Source organism: Lontra canadensis, unplaced genomic scaffold (assembly GCF_010015895.1).
Source record: "Lontra canadensis isolate GAN:19392208 unplaced genomic scaffold, GSC_riverotter_1.0 scaffold6, whole genome shotgun sequence".
Classification (NCBI taxonomy): domain Eukaryota; kingdom Metazoa; phylum Chordata; class Mammalia; order Carnivora; family Mustelidae; genus Lontra; species Lontra canadensis.
In genome coordinates, this window is record NW_022631000.1 from 22983620 (window position 1) to 23003328 (window position 19709).

A 19709-nucleotide genomic window follows, 5' to 3' on the forward strand; every position below is an offset into this window, starting at 1 on the left:
CCATCAATAAATGAGTAGAAATAAATGAGTTAGTCTACTGTGTGCTCTGCTTGTTCACTGGGGGTTGAAGATAAATGTGCCAAGGGAAGGCCAGCCTTTGCGTTCACCCTGGAACAGGGAAGGTATCTGATGAGGCAGCACAGAGGGCAAGCCTCTGGGAGGGTCCAGATGGGCAGAGGACAGCTGGTAGCTTTAATTTACTTAGATTATTCTGAAACAGAGATCAACTCACACCCAAGGACAATGGATGGGAGTGATTGTTAGAAGCAGAATATGGAACTTGATGGTATTTTCTTTGTCACTAGCAGTATTTCTTTTCTTTTGAGTTCCTTCATCCCAGAGGGGAAGTGGTGCGCATGTTGGAACACACAGATGATTCAGAAACTGAAAACCAAGATTTGAGTTCTGACTCTACCGTTTACCATTTAATAACAATACACTTATCAACTCTGAGCCTCATGTTTCACACTGTAAATGGGAACTGGAGATTCAAGAACATTGAATCTTAACTTTTATTTGCCCTTGATACTCCTAAGAAGCAGAGCATTTGATATATGTGCAATTTCTGGTTCCTTTATTAGCTTCTATTTCTGGGAAAAGGTAAAAGTGACTGGGACATTTGATATCTTTCTTTTTCCTCCCTAAACAAAGGAATAGACCAGAGGTTGGGAAGTGACTGAGCACAGTAGGGAGTGAGTCCTTATCTTTTAAGTGACCCCCTGGCCCTTAGCATAACCCCAGAGAGGGAGCAATAGGAAAATTAGGAAGGGACTCTTTGTTTTATGCTTATTTGGACCCCTGGGAGAAAACAAAAGGCTCAGGCCAGAAATCTGTGCAAACCAGACACTGAAGCAAGAAGGGACCCTTTGTTGTATTAACCTTAATGAAAAAGAACTAAGCAAATGCAAATACACTCCTCTATCAATATTCAAATGTGGGTCCTCTGGTAAGTGAACTTGATGAACTCTGCTCTAGGATAATCACGTGGGATTGCTCCTCATTTCAGGGGATTCAATGGATTAAGAGAGAGAGATTTTCCTTTCTATTTCTTGAGATTTCATATTCAATATTAATGTCAGTGGAAGTTGCACAGAATGATAATAAAGACAAATAATTATCATAACAAACCTGTAGAGCTCCTTATGGGTTCCAGAGCATTTTTTCAAGTGGTATGTGTGAATAGAATTTGATAGCCATACTTTTGCCCAACCATTTCCCCACAGTTTGAAATTTATTTATGTAATAATTTCAAGTTTATTGCTTTGATTTTCTCATTTCCAAGGAAAGGACCAGATTCTGTGTCCCTAAAGAGAAAAATTTCTGGATTTGAAGAAGGAACATAGTGAAATCGAAGGTCAATAGGAAATTTTTTCAAATTTACATTTTAAAAGGTAAATCATCAATTCTTAGCTTCAACATAGAAACTACTTTATACAAATATTCTCACCTTCCCTGGGCTACGATAAATTCATAAATGTTCTCAAGAAGGTACAGTCAGAAAATACATGCTTAGGGAGATAAAAATGAAAGAGAGAACTAGTCAAGGATGGATAAAACTGTTAAGATGACATGTAGACACAGACAAACTACCAGATGGGCTAAACTCATGGTTTAGCTACAAAAAAAAGGCCTACTCAATTAACTTTTCTATATAGGAGATTCAAGTTAGTCTAGGTGAAAATAAATTATTTAGTTCAGGTAAATATAATATTATATTGCAGTGGTTTAAAAATGTGTACCCATAAATTCTTTGGCACTTTTTGTTTTATAAATGGAGCCTGATTTTCCTTCCTATTCAGTGTGGATTGTACTTAGTGACTCATTTTTAATCAATAGAATGGGGCAGAAGAGACATTGTGCTATATCCAAGACAAGGTCATTAAAAGGCATGTGGCTTCCTCTTTGCTGTCTGTCTTGGACCAAATGAGAAAAGTCAGTGGCATAGTGTGAGGACATTCAAGTGTCTGTATGGAGATATACATGTGGTGAGGAGCTGAATCTTTCTGCCAGTCAGAAGTCAGAAGTGCACTGGTGGCCTTTTGCTGACATGGAAGTGGATCCCTCAGCCCCAGTCGAGCCTTCAGATGACTATAGTTGTAGCTGACATTCTGATTGCAATTTCATGAGAGACCTTGAGTCAGAAACAGCTCAGTTGCTTTCAGATTCCCTACCTATAGGAACCGTGAGATAATAAATGTTTGTTGTTTTAAGACACTAATTTTTGGGATAATTTGTTATGAATAGAAAGCTAATATGACTATATGCTGGAATCCTAAGTTGCAGATGTAAAAGGTATGGGAGTGGGAGTTGGGCAGAGATAATAAGATGGTAAGGCACAACTCTTTGTAGTTTACAAAGTGTATCCACAAAGGTGGCATGTTTGGAATGTAGAAGGTATATTCCCGCCTTAAAAGTTTATCAAAACTTATCCAAGACCCAGTATACCATGTTATGGATTTCAGATTGATTGTAAGACATACGACAATGGACCAGCTTACAGGCAGAAGAAAGTTTACATCATCTCACTATACTTAATTCACAGTATTCTTAATTAATACCTTATTTATACCATAACTTAGTGTGTTAACTCCTTTATATCCATGTACACACATACAGCACACACTCACAATCACAAATCCCAGTGGAAAATGCACCTTGGAATAAGAAGATCCTAACTCATGACGACCCTAATGACAGTGCCCAAACCATAAACAGTGTAACAAAAATAATAGTCTCACTTTGAGGCTTGTGATTCGAATATGTAGTATCATGAATTTGTCCAAAAACAAAACAAAACAAAACAAAACAAAGCAAAATAATGTTTCCCCTATAAAACTACTTCCAAAATATGTAATGGTTGACTATCATAGAATAACTGGTTTCATAAATATAGAATTCAGTTATTAGATAACTGGCGGCAAAGGACTATGATTCTCCAGAGAAGGAAAACGAGTGACATGAGCTTCTATTTCCCTTGACTTTCTGCTCAGAGGCCCTATTCCACTTCCAGTGCCAGGAGGTAGGGTCCAAGCAGAAAGCAGCTGCCTCGCTGAGTTGAGGAACTAGAGACTGGAGTTTGGGTACTGCTTAAGTGTCTAGAATTTGTTGTTGTTGTTGTCTTGGGAAAGTTGCTTTAATTCTTTGAATTTCAGTTTCATAGTTTTTTGGTTTTTTTTTTTAAAGATTTTATTTATTTATTTGACAGACAGAGATCACAAGTAGTCAGAGAGGCAGGCAGAGAGAGGGGAGGAAGGAGGCTCCCCACTGAGCAGAGCGCCTGATGCAGGACTTGGTCCCAGGACCCTGGGATCATGACCTGAGCTGAAGGCAGAGGCTTTAACCCACTGAGCCACCCTGGTGCCCCCAGTTTCACAGTTTTTAAAATGGGGTTATAAGAGGCATCTTGATCGGTCAAGGTAAAGAAACATGGTTATGCACATGGCACCTGATATATAAAAACTGCTCATGAAATTGTGGCCGCCATCTTCTGCTTCCTCTTTCTCATGATCATTCCTGCTTTCTAGAACAATGGTAGAATGTATAGGTAAGATAAATATATGGAATTTTGTTCTAAGCAGTAAAGAATTAGCGGGAGGATGTATAAAACATAAGCAATGATAACCAAAATAAAGTTGATATTACAAAGATATTTGCTCTGAAAAAATGCCTTTTACTTTTCTCAAAACACTACTAGTTACAATGCAACATAAAAATCCCTCATCTGGGTCAGGTCAATTTTATAGAGCTTAGTATTCTATTTCTGAAATATCTGTGGAGGTAATATGGAACTTATATTCTATGAGATCAATTCCAACAGCATAGGGGCCAGTTTGAGAAAATGTTGATAATCGTTAAAACAGGAATATATACATATATACATATATATATATATATATATTCATTCAAACATATATGAGTATTTATTCTGTTTCTATAGGTTTTTATCAGGATACTTGAAAATATTCACAGGGAAAAATTAATTTTTATTTAATGATGAGAGGACCCAACCATCTGTGAACTAGTCTCTTTTCCTCCTGAATCTCCTTATATTTCCAGCCCTTGCAACTCTAGATGACCATGAGTAATAAGTATCAGTTGTGCAGAAGAACAAATCCCTTTATTCTTTCCCAAACAAGCTCTTTCAGGCTTCAAGGGTATTCCAGGTTATGGTTTCCTGGGAATTGGCCAATAAGTCTTTGTTCACCTTACTCACACTCTTCATATTTTTATAGACACTTCATTGTATTCCTTCTTAGTGCTAATCTTTCTGCAGGAGAAATAATAATCCTTTTAATCTCCCCCTGCTAAGTTATTTGAAGTTGCCCTTCTCTGTACCTTTCTCAGCTCTGCTCTGACTTTCTTGGGCTGCAGTGACCAGAACTGATCCACAGAGGTTACACACAAGCATAAGTGACAACCAAAAACAGAATTTCAATGAAGAAACTATGGGAAGTGCAAAAAAAAAAAAAGGAAGTTAGCATTCAGAGAGCACATAGAGAAGCATGCATAGTGTTAACAAATAAAAATTATGTTAGATAAGATGAAAGTTAACCTCATTGTAACAGTGGGCAGAGTAGAGATGAGAGAAAAATGAGTTCTTAAAAAGGGTTAATTCCATTTCTACCAAGCTCCAAACCTCGAAGAGCTTTTACCTCCACTGCATGCAGAATCAAATCAAATTCATCACCATGGTCAACGATCTGGCCCCTTTCTGTCTCTTCTAGTTCATGTCCATCTGCTCCCACCTTGTTCACCAAGCCACAGCCACACTGGCCTTCCTGCTACTCACGGAACACACCATAATCCCACTGTGACTCCATGGCCTTCATCCCTTGCAGTAGCCTCTTTCTGGACTACTTCTTTCCTCCAGATCTCACAGGGCTCACTTCTGCCCATCAATCAGACCTCTAATTTCAACCATTATTTCCTCAGAGAGGCAGGCCCTGATGAGGCAATAGCTTCTCTGTTGTTCTCCACCCTCTTACTGGCTCTACTCCTGTCGTTACCTGAACATGTGTAGTTGCTTACCTTTTCTCTTATCAGCATCCCCACTAGAGTAAAAGCTCTGTGAGGGTGGGAACTTGGAACTGCTAACCGCTGTGTCCTCTTCACACCTAGACTAGTGCCTGACATGGTACGGATGAATGAACACATGCATGAATCATACCACTTAAGAGTGGAAGTTCTGGGGGCGCCTGGGTGGCTCAGTGGTCTATGCCTCTGCCTTTGGCTTAGGTCCTGATCCGCGGGTTCTTGGATCGAGCCCCGCTTCGGGTTCTCTACTCAGCAGGGAGCCTGCTCCCCGCGGCCCCCTGCCCGCCTGCATCTCTGCCTACTTGTGACCTCTCTCTGTATCAAATAAATAAATAAAATCTTAAAAAAAAAAAAGAGTGGAAGTTCTGGAACCAGATTGTCTGGGTTAACATTCCACCTCTTCCCACTATGTATCCTTGGACAAGCTATTTAACTCATTTGTATACAGTTTTCTTTTATGTAATATGGGGATAATATCAGAACCCACTCACAAGGTTATCTCGGAAATTGAGTTAATATAGATAAGGAGCTTAGATGTGTTAACAATAGTCTGTACTCAGCAAATATTAGGATGATCCTGAGAAAAATGGCAAAAAGGGAAAAAGAGAAGCAATAGTGGCAGGCTTTCCCGGGCAGAAGGAATTTCTATTAAAAGATTAAGGTGAGTGTGGGGCTCCACTGATTCTTAGCTTCTCGGCATTGCTGTGTTTTCAAGGACACAGAATCAATTACAAGGAAAACTTCTATGGTTGGTGGTGGTGGTGGAGAGTCTCAGAGGTTTTTTGCTTTGTTTGTTTGTTTTTGTTTTAAATTTAAGAGACATAAAATCCACAACTGTACTATCTCCCATTTCTCGAAGAAGCACATTTGCACAGAGTATATATTTAAACTCTAATCACTATATGTGCACTCTGCTTTCTGAATCTTCAGGGTCTGGTACAGCAAGAGTGTAATACCATTCACACTCCAAAGTTGTTACATGATGAAGAGGAAAGTTGTAACTTTGCCTGTTAGTTGCGGCTAGATGTTTATATTTCCCAAAGGTTGTTTTACTCTCCACAAAGAGGACGTTCCTTAAAAAGTATAATAACATGTTTATTATTGATTTTGAGAGTATATGATCAGTAACTGCCATAACTGTAAAATTTTTAGCTTTTGGTAAAATAGTCTTCTTCTTTTTTTAGAAGTTGACCAGTGTGAAAATCATCTTGTTAACGCAAGCCCGATTTAATAAATGCAAACTGAGTGGAAACATGCAATCCTCCTAAGAATTAGAGTTTATGCTCTTCAGCCCAACAGAGCAACAGAAGCTGATAATAAGTGAAGAGCTGTCAGGCAAAATGAGGGCAAAAGAGGTTCTTGACACGTAGTTCGGAAAGTACCAAAACCAAACCAAACCAAAGCAAAACAAAAAAACTCTCCAGGTCAGGTGGCAGCTGCACAGACACTGTGCTTTCTTTTATTTCTAGCTCCATCCTCCTGTTTCCTATACTTGACACTAAAGATAAGAATTATTCCAAGGTTTGGAGAAAATTGCTTTCTGAAATGTTAGCTACCTTGGTAGTCAAACATTATTGTGAGTAAGAACCCTGCCAGGGCACCTCTTAAAGATAAAATTATTTTTAAGCAGCAACAGTTCAGTAGGAATGGTGTAATTTATAAGGTTAGTTAGCTAACATTTGTATAAGCTTTTTATGTGTCCTGTACAAGAGGCCCCAAGTGAGAAATTTCCTTTAAAACAGCGGGCTGTGAAGTTTTTTACCACTTGAGGACAGAGTATGATTTTTCCCTCTAATGATAATAAGTTAACATATGGTTAATTATTTTTTCTTCCTTTCCCCCTTGGCTACCAAAGCTTATTTATGGTTTGACTAAGCAAGTATATAAGACCTTATGATCTGCTCATTCATGATTCTTTTTACTCCTCTGGTTTTGACTTTTTGCTCTGAGTAATATCATTTATTGAATTTTAAAATCTCTTAAAATATTTACTATTATTTTATTATATGTGTAAGCTGCCACAAGTCCTTCATAGGATGAGACGGGTTTAACTAAATTAATTAAGTTAACAGTTTTCATAAATATATTTTCACTTGATTGTCAACCAACCAGGAGAAGTAGACATTATTATCATTCACATTTTACAGACAGGGAAACTGAGACTCAAAGGCATAAAATATCTGCCCAAGATAAAAATACAATGTAGTTTTCTCTGTACCTCGTGGCACTATCTCATTTCTCTAACAGAAAAAAAACTTTCTACTGGTTTAAATATCTTTAGGTAGGAGTTATTACTGAATTAACAATGATGTGAAGGAGCTGAAATGAAATGTTTAAATTGGAAAAGGAAGGAGTTAGTCCAGTAGGCAATCTTTCCAATAATTATATGTGATTTAAAAATATTAGGCAGCTAGAGAAAGATGAAGAATTTTCTTTGATGAATTTTCTTATTCTATCTCCTTTCTTTTAAAGAAAAAGAGGGAACAGAAAGATAGAATTTAGATAAAAGTTTTGCTTGAAGGTAGGAGAATGGATTAGTTGACCTATATGAGCTGAAAATGCTTTTCAAAAATCTGCCACCACCAGACCTTCCTAACTACTCATTACAGCCCACTAGGATAAGGAGATGGGCTTTGATCTCCTTTCTGAGGTCACCAAGCTGGCCCCAATCCCAGTGTGCTGGCACCCCTGCTGTGCACACTCCTGCAGGTAGGTGTGTTTCCTGGGCTAGAAGTCTGTGAATACAGCACCAGCCTGGCCTTGCAACACAAACACGTTACAAAAAAAAAAAAAAAAAAAAAAAAAAAAAAAATCAAAGTGCAATAAGCCAGGATCATCACCAACTTAATTTTTCAGTCCTTTTTATAGCACACAGGGTCCTTCCTTCTTTATGTCTATGTAAACCAGAAAAGTACTTGCATTTTGCCCAGCAGAACTCACCAGCTGTGCCTCACTGATGGCATTTACGGAAAAAAAAATCACGGAATAAAAGAGACATCGATCTTCTTTCAATCCAGGTGTGATCATAACACGAGTCATTAAGCAACATGACTTATTTATGATATTTTTCTATCGTGTCCATCCACTTACAGTTTCAACAAAAGGTGCAACATTCCCACACAGTTTAAGTACTGAGTTAAAAACGGCCAATGCAAAATTGTCAATGGCAGATTCTACTGGGATGTCAGCTTCAGAGTTTGGAGAATATACTTGCCGTACTCGAGGGAACAGCACATCTTTCTGAACAAATTTCCCCAAGGATTTTCAGATCTCTGCAGATAACGGTTGCTCAGCTCAGTTAGGAATGGATCACCTAGACAGTTTCTCTGTGCTTTTGCAAATTTTTAATGTTTCAATATTTCTATACACCTAGGCCTGATTAATGAGAAGCCATGTGGGAGAAACAGGTCCATTTGTTGTGTGCCCAACATGCATTGGGTATCACTGAATAAATTTTACTGAGATTGTCTAGCTAACAAGTCTCTGGGCAGGGATTTGAACTCCAGGCTACCTCATTCCATGACCCATGCTCTTGCTTCTACACTGGAGGGTTTCCAGCTTCCTGTTGCCACAGAGAAGGTGCAGGGGCATGCTGATTTTAAGCATTCTAAAGGTGATACAAAGGTTATTGATACCCTAAATTCCCAGGTATTTTATAGTCATCAGTTGTGTTTTCTCAGTGCAGACAGCCCCCTTCAGGTTGAGCCCCTTGGCCACGTGCTGGACAAGCGTGAAACATTCCATGGAACAGAACATCTCCTATCTCTATACTCTATGAATTGGCCTCTTTGACTTGCCTGGGGTGAGGTAGGCTCCGCCTTCAGATCTTCATCCAGGTCCACACCAACTCTGTTAAGGAAATCAGAAAACTGGTTAAGGGCCTTGCTGCAGAGGAGGTGAGACAGTTTTGCATGACTGAATGCCTGAGCCAAATATGACACAAATCAGAGGAAAGATTTGGCAGAAAACCATCTTACCTCTCCCTGAATCAAAAGAACCTCAAATGGACTTATGTCGGAATAAGAGCTTGTGCAGCTGGGCCGCAGCACAGCTCATGACACTGTGTGTGGAACTGAGAAGAACCTCTGGTGGGGACTAACCTTTGATTTTCTTAGAGCAGAAAGAGCTATTTGATCTATTTGAAGTCAGAGGGAGAGAAGGAAGGGGAAAGGATGGAGGGAGGGAGAGGGGTCAGGGAGGAGAGCAAAGGAGGGGTGAGGAAAGAGACAAAGAGAGAGCAGAGAGTCCCCCTGTGGCCTAATGGATTAGGCATTGGCCTCCCAAAGCCAGAAGGGAGGAAGGAGGCAGTGCAGGGAGAAGGGTGGGGAGACGAGAGAGAGAAGTCCAGGAAGAGAGGAGCAGGTGAGGGGTCGCTGAGATTGGAGGGCTAGAGGAGGAGAGAGAGAGGGAGGAGAGGAGGGGTGGGGGAGAAAGAGTAGGGATGAGTTAAAGCCTGGAGTCCCTTGGTGGGTCCAGGCAGTGGCACTGCGGTGCAGAGGGCCTGGAGCCCAGGCTCCACCAGTGTGGAGACACCCCTCTCTCTTGACGCTGGGCCACGTTCAAGGCTCTGCTGTGGCTGATGTGGCTGATGCTGGGAGCCTAGGAGCCCTTATTTCTGGGTAAGCCCAGATCCCCCTTCTCTCTGCCCCCCTCCCCAGAGGGCTCCTTGGCACCTGTGTAGGCTGTGAGTGGAACTAAGGGTCCTGAAGTTCCCACTGCCACTTCTGTTTAGGCACTTTTTCAGGTTCCCTGTCTAGAATACTGGGGGGAACAGAAATTGAATTTTCCAAGCAACCCAGCATTTAAGGTTTGAGGTAGTACTGAGGTTTTCCATGAAAATTTGAGCTTTCCTTTCCAGCAGCAACCAAAGCAGACCTTTCTAGTTTCAATTATTCCAGCAGCCAGATGGAGCAGAGGAATTACGGCAACGGATTAAGTTCTTCAGTTTTATGTGGGACTCAGCAAAGGGTACCTCAGAAGCCTAAAAAATGACGCTCCACTGGGAGCAAGAATACCTCCTCCCACTTCATGGAAGCTTAGGGTCTGCTCCTGGGACCAGGCCCATAGTCTTTCTTGGCCTCGAGCAGACAAGCATCTCAAGTGGCTTGAGGAAAGAGAAACTCCATCGAAGTAATTTCCGTCCTGGGGCAGCTGGGTGAGCAAAACAGACATGGTTCCTGCCCTCCCAGAGCACGTAGTTTGGCAGGTCGAATTAGAAAAACCTAAAAAATTTATGGTCATTTCCATGCTACGAAGGAAAAGCGCATAAGAACAATGCTTTCTCTCTCTTGTGATTTTAGCTTCTTTGGATGAAAATCTTGCTGAATTATATTCCCTGGCTCCCTGCTTCCTTAAACAGAGAGTGGTGGGGATACTCGGATCTTAACTGGAGGTCTCGGCGTCGCCACTGACCAGATTAACCCAACACTCGCAGTGTTACAATGATGTCTAAGCTCTAGATGAGCCTCTTTAGGCCCACATTAAATGGTCCCTGGCTACTGTTCTTTCTCTTTTTAAAGTTCTTATATCTGCCAGTTGGATTGCCCGGATTTCCTGCCTACAACAATATGTTGGCAGACTGTCTCTGTGCTCCCTCCTACTTTTTTATTTAGTACAGGATTGATGACCTGATAGTCATATTTAATGTCTTTTTTCAAGTTTATAATACACACATATATACATACACAACAAAACAATGAAACTGAAATGTTATAGAAGGGCTTACAAGTAAAACACTGGTATTCTCGGCCCCACTCTCTGTCCTACTTCCCCACGCCAGCTACCGTGGGCTCTGGGAGAAAGATCTACCTTGTCTCTATTGTGATACACGAACTGATACAAGCACGCACGGCACATTCACACGGCATCCCCAGGGTTAAGCAGGTCAGTCACAGTGTGAAAGTGACATTCTGTGAGGGTTGACCTTGAATCCACTCACCTTTAGGTATAAGAGATCATTTACACACTATGGGTTTCGAGAGATTAATGGAAAGAAGACACGACATCCCACAGCTTGTGGTGCCTAGTGTATTTACAGCAGCGCCCTGGTGAGAGGTCACCAGTGTATATGGGATGGAGTCCAGCCTCCTTAGGTGACATCCAAGGCTCCTTAGCACCCTTCCTGTGGCTTTAAGCCACGCTTTCTGCTCGTCTGATCTGGACAAAATGCCCCAGGGTTGCTAACTAGACCTGTCCTTATTTCTGAGACCTACTACGCAATACAATCCCGGAGCTGTGGCTTTACCCAGATCTGCCAATGCCTCTCTCTTTGACTGAATCCCCCCCGCCTCCAAATTCCAGCGTGGTCACCAGTGAGTATGTCTGAGGAACCACCTCCTTTCCTGAACTTTCTGCTACTGTCCCTCCCCTTCTGATCAACACCATGGACTGTCCATCTTATTGCCCTACTTTGGTTCAGATCCCCCAACACGTAATGTTTTCACTGACTTGGACTGGGCATAGCTCTGTACCACTAACTCTGTTCTCTGTTCCCAGACCCAACTCCATGGCACCTGTGATCCCCGGGATCTAGCTACGACAACTCTGGCCTAGCCTATGTTCGCCGGTCTGGTTATATGCAGCCATGCAGGCCAAGCCAGTGCTCTTCATGATTTACCAGCCCTAGCTGGAATCCCAGCACTCACAACTGCCCTGTGTGTTGAAGCTTCAGGGAAACCCAGCTCTTAAGAGCCTCTCACTGCTGTGTGAGCTGCTCACTCGCTGTGCTCCGTTCTCATTAGGACAATGATGATAATAACAGAACATGCTCTCCAGGGTGGTGGTGAGTTTTACATGAGAAAATACTTATAAAAGTGATAGCTTAGGACCTGGTACCTAGTAAGGTCTCAGAAAATGTTAGCAGCTATTGCCCATGTTATGGTTTTTATTATTATCAAGACTTAAAAAAAATCATTGGGGGCAGTACTCACTGCTAGGCTCACTGCTCACTCAGTTCAAGATCAGCCCTCCTAGTCCCCAGTTCTGCAACGGAGGATCCTTGACTGTATTGGATTACCTACGGCTAAGCCTTGTCAGTGGCAGGGGCACGTCAGGGATTTCAGAGTGAAACATCATTTCTATCTAAAGAGGGCCAAACTTCCCAGATTGGAGTTTATTTCAAATTTCCTGGTAGACTGGTGGAGTAAGAGGGCAATGGAGAAGGAAAGGAGGGTGTCTGAAGAGCAAGGGGAAGAGAGGGTAGGGGTAGAGCGGAGCAGAAGGAGAGCAGGGAGAAGCAGGCGGAAAGGAAACACTGCGTGATTATAAAGAAGGTGCTGGTGGCGGTTAAATGATGGGAAAGGCGTGAGTGACTTCAGGAAAGGGAGGCTGGGGGTGGATGGATGAACACCGGCACAGCCCCCAAAACATTTATAAAGATATAGAGAAATAAAGAACGAGTACGAGATTAAAAAGCAACTAAAAAGACTAGTTAAACTTTTATACCATGTTTTGCATTCCTGATGTACCTTTTAATTTTAAGCAAGTTGAGTGCTGCCTCTACTGTATTCAAATGAAAATGAAAGTGAGCTTCTCACATATTCCCAGCTGTGCTCTCAAACATCTCACTCCGGGTTCCTCATTTACAATGAGCATCCAGCTCCATTTGCAGAGCAAAACTCATCTCCGTGCTACCATAATGCATCTCCCCTCCTATCGCGCCTCCATTCTTTCGTGAGTTTTATTAGACATATTGAAATCTCAGGATGCTTCCATATCCAATCATGGCCGAAAAGAATGCTCCAAAGGTGCGTTTTTCTTCCAGGAGAAGCAAGGTGAGTAACTAACAAAAGGCTCACTTTTCCCATTAGAGTCAACAAAATCCATTCTGATCCTTATCACCTAGCACCTCAAGAAAGGCAGTGAAATATTACTAGGGCTCAGTCTTATTGTGTGAATCCCAATAGTCCTAGGTGCAATTTTGCTTCTTTTGAGCCCCTTGCTGACAAGGGCTGGGTGGTGGGGGAGGAGAAACCATTTTCTCTAAGACTTGTGTTTAGTGTGAAAAATGACACTTTCAGTAAGGGAAAAGTGACTAGATATGGAGCATATACATACAGCAGGACAACGGAGGAGCGTGCAAGACACCCTCAGAGGTTTGGGGTCTATTGTGTCGCTATGAGAACATCACCCGGGAGCCCAAACCTGTTACCTCACTACCCCCATCCCATATCACTCGAGAAATATTCGTGGAGCTTGTGCATGACCAAAGTTAATCTAATTAATCATTCAAACATTTTAAATCTTTTTTGGAAGAAATAAGAAAATGAACTAAAGTAAATGAAAAAATTCTCCTCAGTTCATTTCACTATTTCAACGCAGCAGAATAGTTAAGAGCTGGGACCATGGAGCCAGGCTGTGTGAGTTCAAATCTCATTTCTATCATTTACTGGATTTGTAACTTTGGCACAAATTACTGAACCTTTCTAAACCTCTGTTTTCTCAGTAATGAGTGGGGATAAGTATATATCTACATTATGGGCTAATATAAGAATAAAATAAGTTTATACATATAAAGTGTGTAAAATATTGGCTGCCACCTATAAAACTCTCACGAAATATTTGCTGACGTTCTTATTGTTCTTGTTGTTGTTATTATTATTAGGAAAAATTGGGTGTGCCTGGGTGGTTCAGTTGGTTAAGCGTCTGCCTTTGGCTCAGGTCATGATCCCAGGTTCCTGGGACCAAATCCCACCTAACCACTACCAGCCCACCTTTGGGCTCCCTGCACAGCAGGGAGTCTGCTTCTCCCTCTCCCTCTCCCCCTTCCCCTGGCTCGTGCTCTCTCTCTCAAATAAATAAATAAGATCTTTAAAAAGAGGGGAAAAAAGGAAAAAAATTGGTGTATCCTCCATTGAATGGTGAATATAATATAGGTTAAAGCCAAGAGTAGATTCTTTTCTAAATTACATATGCTAGGATGTAAAGGTCAATGACATGATTCCTGTCCTCAATGGCCCAAGACCTAATAGGGAGACAAACACTGGAAACAAAGAGCTAGCGTATGGCGAGATAAATATTGCACATACTTATTTGAACACATCAACAGATAGGCCAACCAAGGTGGGCTGTAGAGAGGTTGGATACATTTCACAGAGGAGTAGTGTATTGTAAAGTGACTGTTGTGTAATGCCCGACATTAAGCTTTTGTTTGCTGAAACATCCATTTCAAAAATACGTTCATCTTGAATAAACATACTACCAGTTGTATGATACAGTTACCAGTTAAACCACCAGACAAGAAATTAAGCTGTCCCATTCATAGTTTCCTCTTTCCTAGATAACTGACCACTCTGGTGATCCCACTTCTGATTTCCCATGCCCTAATTCCTGCTCCTATGCTTTATATTAGTCACTCAACAGTGAACAAGTGAAAGCCTATGTACTCCACCTTGGATACTAATAAAGACAGAACCCTAGGTACATGCTCTTTCTCTTTTTCTATGTACAACCTTGCTATGTTGCCTGAAGCATGCCAGGACGTGTGAGTAATAAATCTTATTCCTTCGAAGTTCCCTGATGGTTTCTGCTGAAGTGTGGGCATCTTGTAATCATGATGAAAACCACAAAGGCTGGTCCAGCCACAACATTGGCCCTGCTGGGGAAAATATCTGTGGGATCTCTCTATGAGTAATACAATCAGATGTGTGTCTCAGGCATTCCTAGCCCACAGCATCACTATTGACAGGCTTGGACCAATGCAACAGCAAGGTTAAGTTTAATGGTAAGTGAAAAAGAATTTGGGAGAGGGCACTCCAGGCTGAAGGCACAGCATGGGCAAAGGCATAGAAGTTGAAAAGTACCAAGGAGGTTTAAGACATGGTAAATAATGTTGTGTGGCTAGACTGTGAAGGTTATGCATGATGAGGTGGGCAGACTTATTTTGGGTGAGGTCAGAAAGTAATTTGAGGATAAATTATAAAGGCCCTTAAATGCTATGCTTAGAAGAAGTGTTTTGTTTTCTGTTTTGTTTTGCTTTTTGTTTGTTTGTTTCTTACAGGCAATTGGGGTTGAAATAATAAGATTCATGTTCTAGAAAAATCACTGGTGGCAAAATTGTGATATTAAGAAATTGGAAGCATGAAGGTCATTTAGTAGACTACTATGATAGTCTATCCAAGGGCCCATTGGAATCTAAAGGAAGACAGAGGTGGTAGAGAAGAAATTGATCTGACAGACGTATACTTGGAAGGGTGGTGGTGATGCACGACAGACTGTGAAGTGAAGGAGAGGAAAGTTCTAAAATGTTTCTGAATTTCCACTCAGGACCAGAACCATTCACCCCTGCCATTAACCATATTATAGGAGAAGTATGTGTGTGAATTTTCCCTGAGGTATGCATCCTGTTAGAAAAATGAAACTAGCTCAGGGTTAGTAGGTCTGAGCATATTTATTTTGAGTGAAGCAAGGTTAGCTCTATACATTCTTCTTTAATCCATTTTATTTTATTTTACTTCTTTTCAGTGTTCCAGCATTCATTGTTTATACATTCTTATCAGCTCAAGAAAAATAGCCTCTTCTCCTCTGGAGTTTTGGCTATTTGCTCTCTGAAGTGGAGCTTGAGACCAAATGGTAAAGTCCAAGGAATAAGGGAGGTATAATGGATATTTCAAGGTCAAGGTCAGTGGACTGGGAATGTTAATGGAAGCTAGAGAAGGGTGTGTCATGTTTGGCATTAGAAGACAGTTTGGGACTCTTATTTACAGAAAGGTTGGTAGGAAAGGGGTTCAGGAGAGTTTATTATAACCTTGGAAAGAGATGAACATTTTCTGAAAGAAGGTTGTGGCAATAGATGTAGAAAATTTTCTTTTGGATTAATATGCACTATGCGGGACAGAACCACATGCAAGATAGTCAGCTGTCATCAATGTGGGCTCAGTATCAGGAAAAATAACAGTCTTCCCCCCATTTCTTGCTTGCTTTCAGGCAAAGGATGAGGGATTGTATCAGACATGTGACAGTGAGTCTCTTGGTGCAACTGGATAGATGATTTTACACTTCTGTCGGAAGACTGGCTTTAGAGCATAAAGGTTAATAGGTACTGAGAGGCAACTCTGATTTTAAATTTGGAAAGTGAGATGACATATGTGCCGTGAAGTGAAGAAAGAACAGGAAGTTCCACAACTGGGGGGCAGGAAACATGTGATATGACTGCGAACCCCTCAGAAGAGTAAGATACACGTCTGGGGATACTGCTGAGAGCAGGGCTGCCACTCTGGGTCTCCACAAGTGCATGGACACACTGTTATCCGCCGGTTTCCTGAATGCTCTCCTGGACATGTCTGATTACCAGACTGAAATTAACTGGATCACGGGTCCATGTGGCATTCCTGTCCTTGGGTCCAGAGGTTGCCCACATGACTTTTTTTTTTTTTTCTCTCTCCCAGAGATTATGGGTGGGACACTATCAGGGTGACAAGAGTAAAGAAGGGTCTCGTATCTAAATTTTTGCTGACACAGTTTACTGAAAATACCAGCTAACAGCTCATAAGGGGCAAAAGTATAATCATCAGGGGTTAGATACCCTAAACAGCTAGTCCCATCATGTACTTGTGTAACTGCAGGCAATAAGCTGTGCCTCAGTTTCCTTTTCCATAAAATGGAATATGAATAGTAACTATTCCAGGGGTGACTGTGGGTAACGCACTCAAAGGGCTCAGCACAGGACTTTATCTCGAAAGTGCTTAGAGGTGGTAGCTGCTCTTCTTGCTCAGGCAGTTGTTGATGTTGTTGTCTTTGCTCTGTAGGCCTCCTGAATGAAGACTTAGCTGTGACTATCTCCAGCATACGAGTTCTGTTTTAGGGACGCCTGGGTGGCTTCGTCAGTTAAGCGTCTGACCCTTGGTTTCAGCACAGTTCATGATATCAGGTTGTGGGATCGAGCCCTCCACCAGGCTCCACACTCAGTGTGGAGTCCGCTTGAGATTCTTTTCCTCCCCCCTTTTGCCTCTGCCCCAGCTTGCACACATGCTCTCGCTCTCTCTCTCTCTCTCTCTCTCTCGTAAATAAATAAATAAATGAGTTAATAAATGAATAAAATCTTGAAAAGAAAAAGAGTTATGTTTTACCCTTCCACACCTGATCTTAAAGGAGGCGTTCCTTGTGATCCTGGCTTATTCACAGTGCAAAGACTGATTCGAGTAGGTATGCTCTGGATGTGTGGATGAGCTGTGGGGCCAGTGTTTATAACGTCTGACAATTTAGAAATACATTTGGGAACATATAAGTAGGCTGAAAACATTATGTTCTTTGAAAAATAAACACCAATAAACAAGTACATGTCACAGACAGATACAGACCTACATCCTGTTTTTTAAGTTTGGCAAGACTTCCTCTGAATTTGGAGTACTTAGTTCTGCCAAGATGTAAGCTAATTTCAGGCTGCAGATAACAGTCGATCAGAAACTGGATTTAGACTGAATACTCAGACTAATTTGTTTTGACCTAAGCCACGAGCACACAAACATCCTTTAGTGGGAAGATAGATGCAATAGCTTATCAAATTATGTGGGCTTTCTTCCCTGAGGCTGCACTCAGGGTGCCCTCCCTGGGCAATTAGGGATTTATCAGAGCCAAGTGCACATTCCCCAGAAAAGCTGTCCTTTCAAGTGGATGAGCTTGTTTAAATTCTAGTGTGTTTCCATGTGGGGCATCTTCTCCATGTCAAAGTGAAGATGTTCTATGAGAGAGTAACAAGACATTTTATGACTGAATATAAGGTTGTTGTAGGAGTCTGCTTTTCTATGCTGATGTGAAACTAAAAGTGGTTGAAAATAAATCCCAGACTGTCAGAGGTCTGAATGAGAAGTGGAAAACTTAAAACCTGGAAACTATTGTGGTTACTTCACAGTCAAACAGGCTCAAATGACACCACCAGAAGTGCATCTTCTTCTCTCACTCCAAACCATCCCAAGCTATTAAGAACTCCAGGTGTAACTGTGGCCTATTCCCAGCTCTCCATTAAAGGCCACGCTTGGTGTACAATGCCGATCTGAAGTGCCATTTCAGGGCAAGTCTTTACATTGCTATTCTTTGATGTGCTTGGGCTTCAGTGGGAAGGAGCTTGGATGGGAATGTGTTCTTTGGATATGAGGAACATATTCTCTCCATGAGAAATCATCTACAGAAATCAAGAATGAACTCTGACAATGAAGGGATACATACTTCTGACAATAGAACATACATTTAGGGAAGCATGAAATTCTCTATGCAACCATGCAAGAGAAAAAGTGACTCAGCAAAAGTAAATGATGACCAGCAGACATTTATATGGGTGATGTCCTGGAAGTAATCCTAAGAGAAGAACAACAAAACTTTGCAAAACTGATGGGTGTTTACCTACAGCACAAGTGATGAGAAGGGTGCAGTTTCAATGGTTGGTTCTGAGCTCTTCATCCCAAAGCAACTTGACTTGTTAGGAGGGCAGGTGATTTACAAGATGTTTTGAGAAGGCTACCTCCCCAAATCATGACCTTCTATAATATCTAGTGCCTAAATTTCCTTAGCATGAGCTAAAGCTCTTCATTCCTCATTGAAGACTAGACCTAAAGGCAAAAACTTGGGAGAGCTAATATTCAGTCTTATATACACACATGGTAGAAGTGGATCAAATTTATTCCTGAGAATGGGAAGAGGTGAGAACAAAATCCCAAGGGCAGAAGGACACCAAGGTTTTAAGAGAGGACACTGAAGTAGGGCAGGCAGAGGGTAAAAAGCCAGTCGGAGATGTAAAATTATAACAGTAGCAGCTAACATATACTGAGGGCTTATAGAGTGTTAGAGCGTGCACTAGGTAATATTCATGTATTACCTAAAGCATATGGAGTTTGGGAAGAAGATCTGAAGTTACCCTTGTAACACTATGCATTTTAGTAATAAAAATAAAAAAAGAGATTTAGAATCCATTTCTGTAAATCAGCCATTAAAAAGCACTTGCAACAAGGTTACGCAATAATTTCTCACCTGTAAATCTTTTGCTTCTGGCTCTCTATAACCCAAATTCTATAGATGGCAGATAATTATTGGCACTGTATACTTAAAACATGAAAAAGAAGATTGTTTCATCAATACTAATAAATCACTAAAATACAAATTAAGACAGCTTTAGGATAAAGAATGATTGCCCAAACCATTATTTCAGCCCACATTTGCAAGTAGACTGTTCTCTATTAACCTTCATAAACAACTGCAACCTTATTCTCCTTTGGGGTGCTTACAACTTTAGAAGGCCATGTGATGCTATTAATAATTAGTATCCAACTGTGTGATATACACCTGTTAACTTTTTCAGTAAAAACACTCTTTGCTTATTCCCAGAGAAGTTAAATCAGAAATATTGGTCTTAATATGACATTATCTTGGTTTTTGCTAAAAATGAATAAATATCTTAATTTAAAAAGGGAAATTGACAGGTAGAGATAATGGGTAAGCTAGGAAGCTGCTATTGCATGACTCATCAAAAGAGAAGAAAATAAATTTAGTTTCTTGCTGAGAGGGATTAAAGTAAGTCACTAGAAAAATAATGTTTTTCTCTGACCAAACCAGCTGCTATTATGATGAGGTTGAGGCACAGGCTTGCATTTAGGACTGTGTTAAAATGAAATTAAATGTTTAAACTTCAAAAAGTAAAAGAGTTCATGGTTACTGTTAGAATTACATTGAAAAACTGCACTTTGATT

General features: G+C 41.0%; 1 protein-coding gene across 2 annotated transcripts in view; it reads right to left on the reverse strand.

The window, feature by feature from the left end:
• SLC9A9 (solute carrier family 9 member A9) overlaps positions 1-19709 on the reverse strand; it is a 538337-nt gene that overhangs the window by 104505 nt on the left and 414123 nt on the right. For both annotated transcript variants that reach the window (XM_032852421.1, XM_032852422.1), the window contains exon 13: positions 8832-8883. In XM_032852421.1, coding sequence (XP_032708312.1) covers positions 8832-8883 — 52 coding nt within the window. The remainder of the gene's footprint in view (positions 1-8831; positions 8884-19709) is intronic.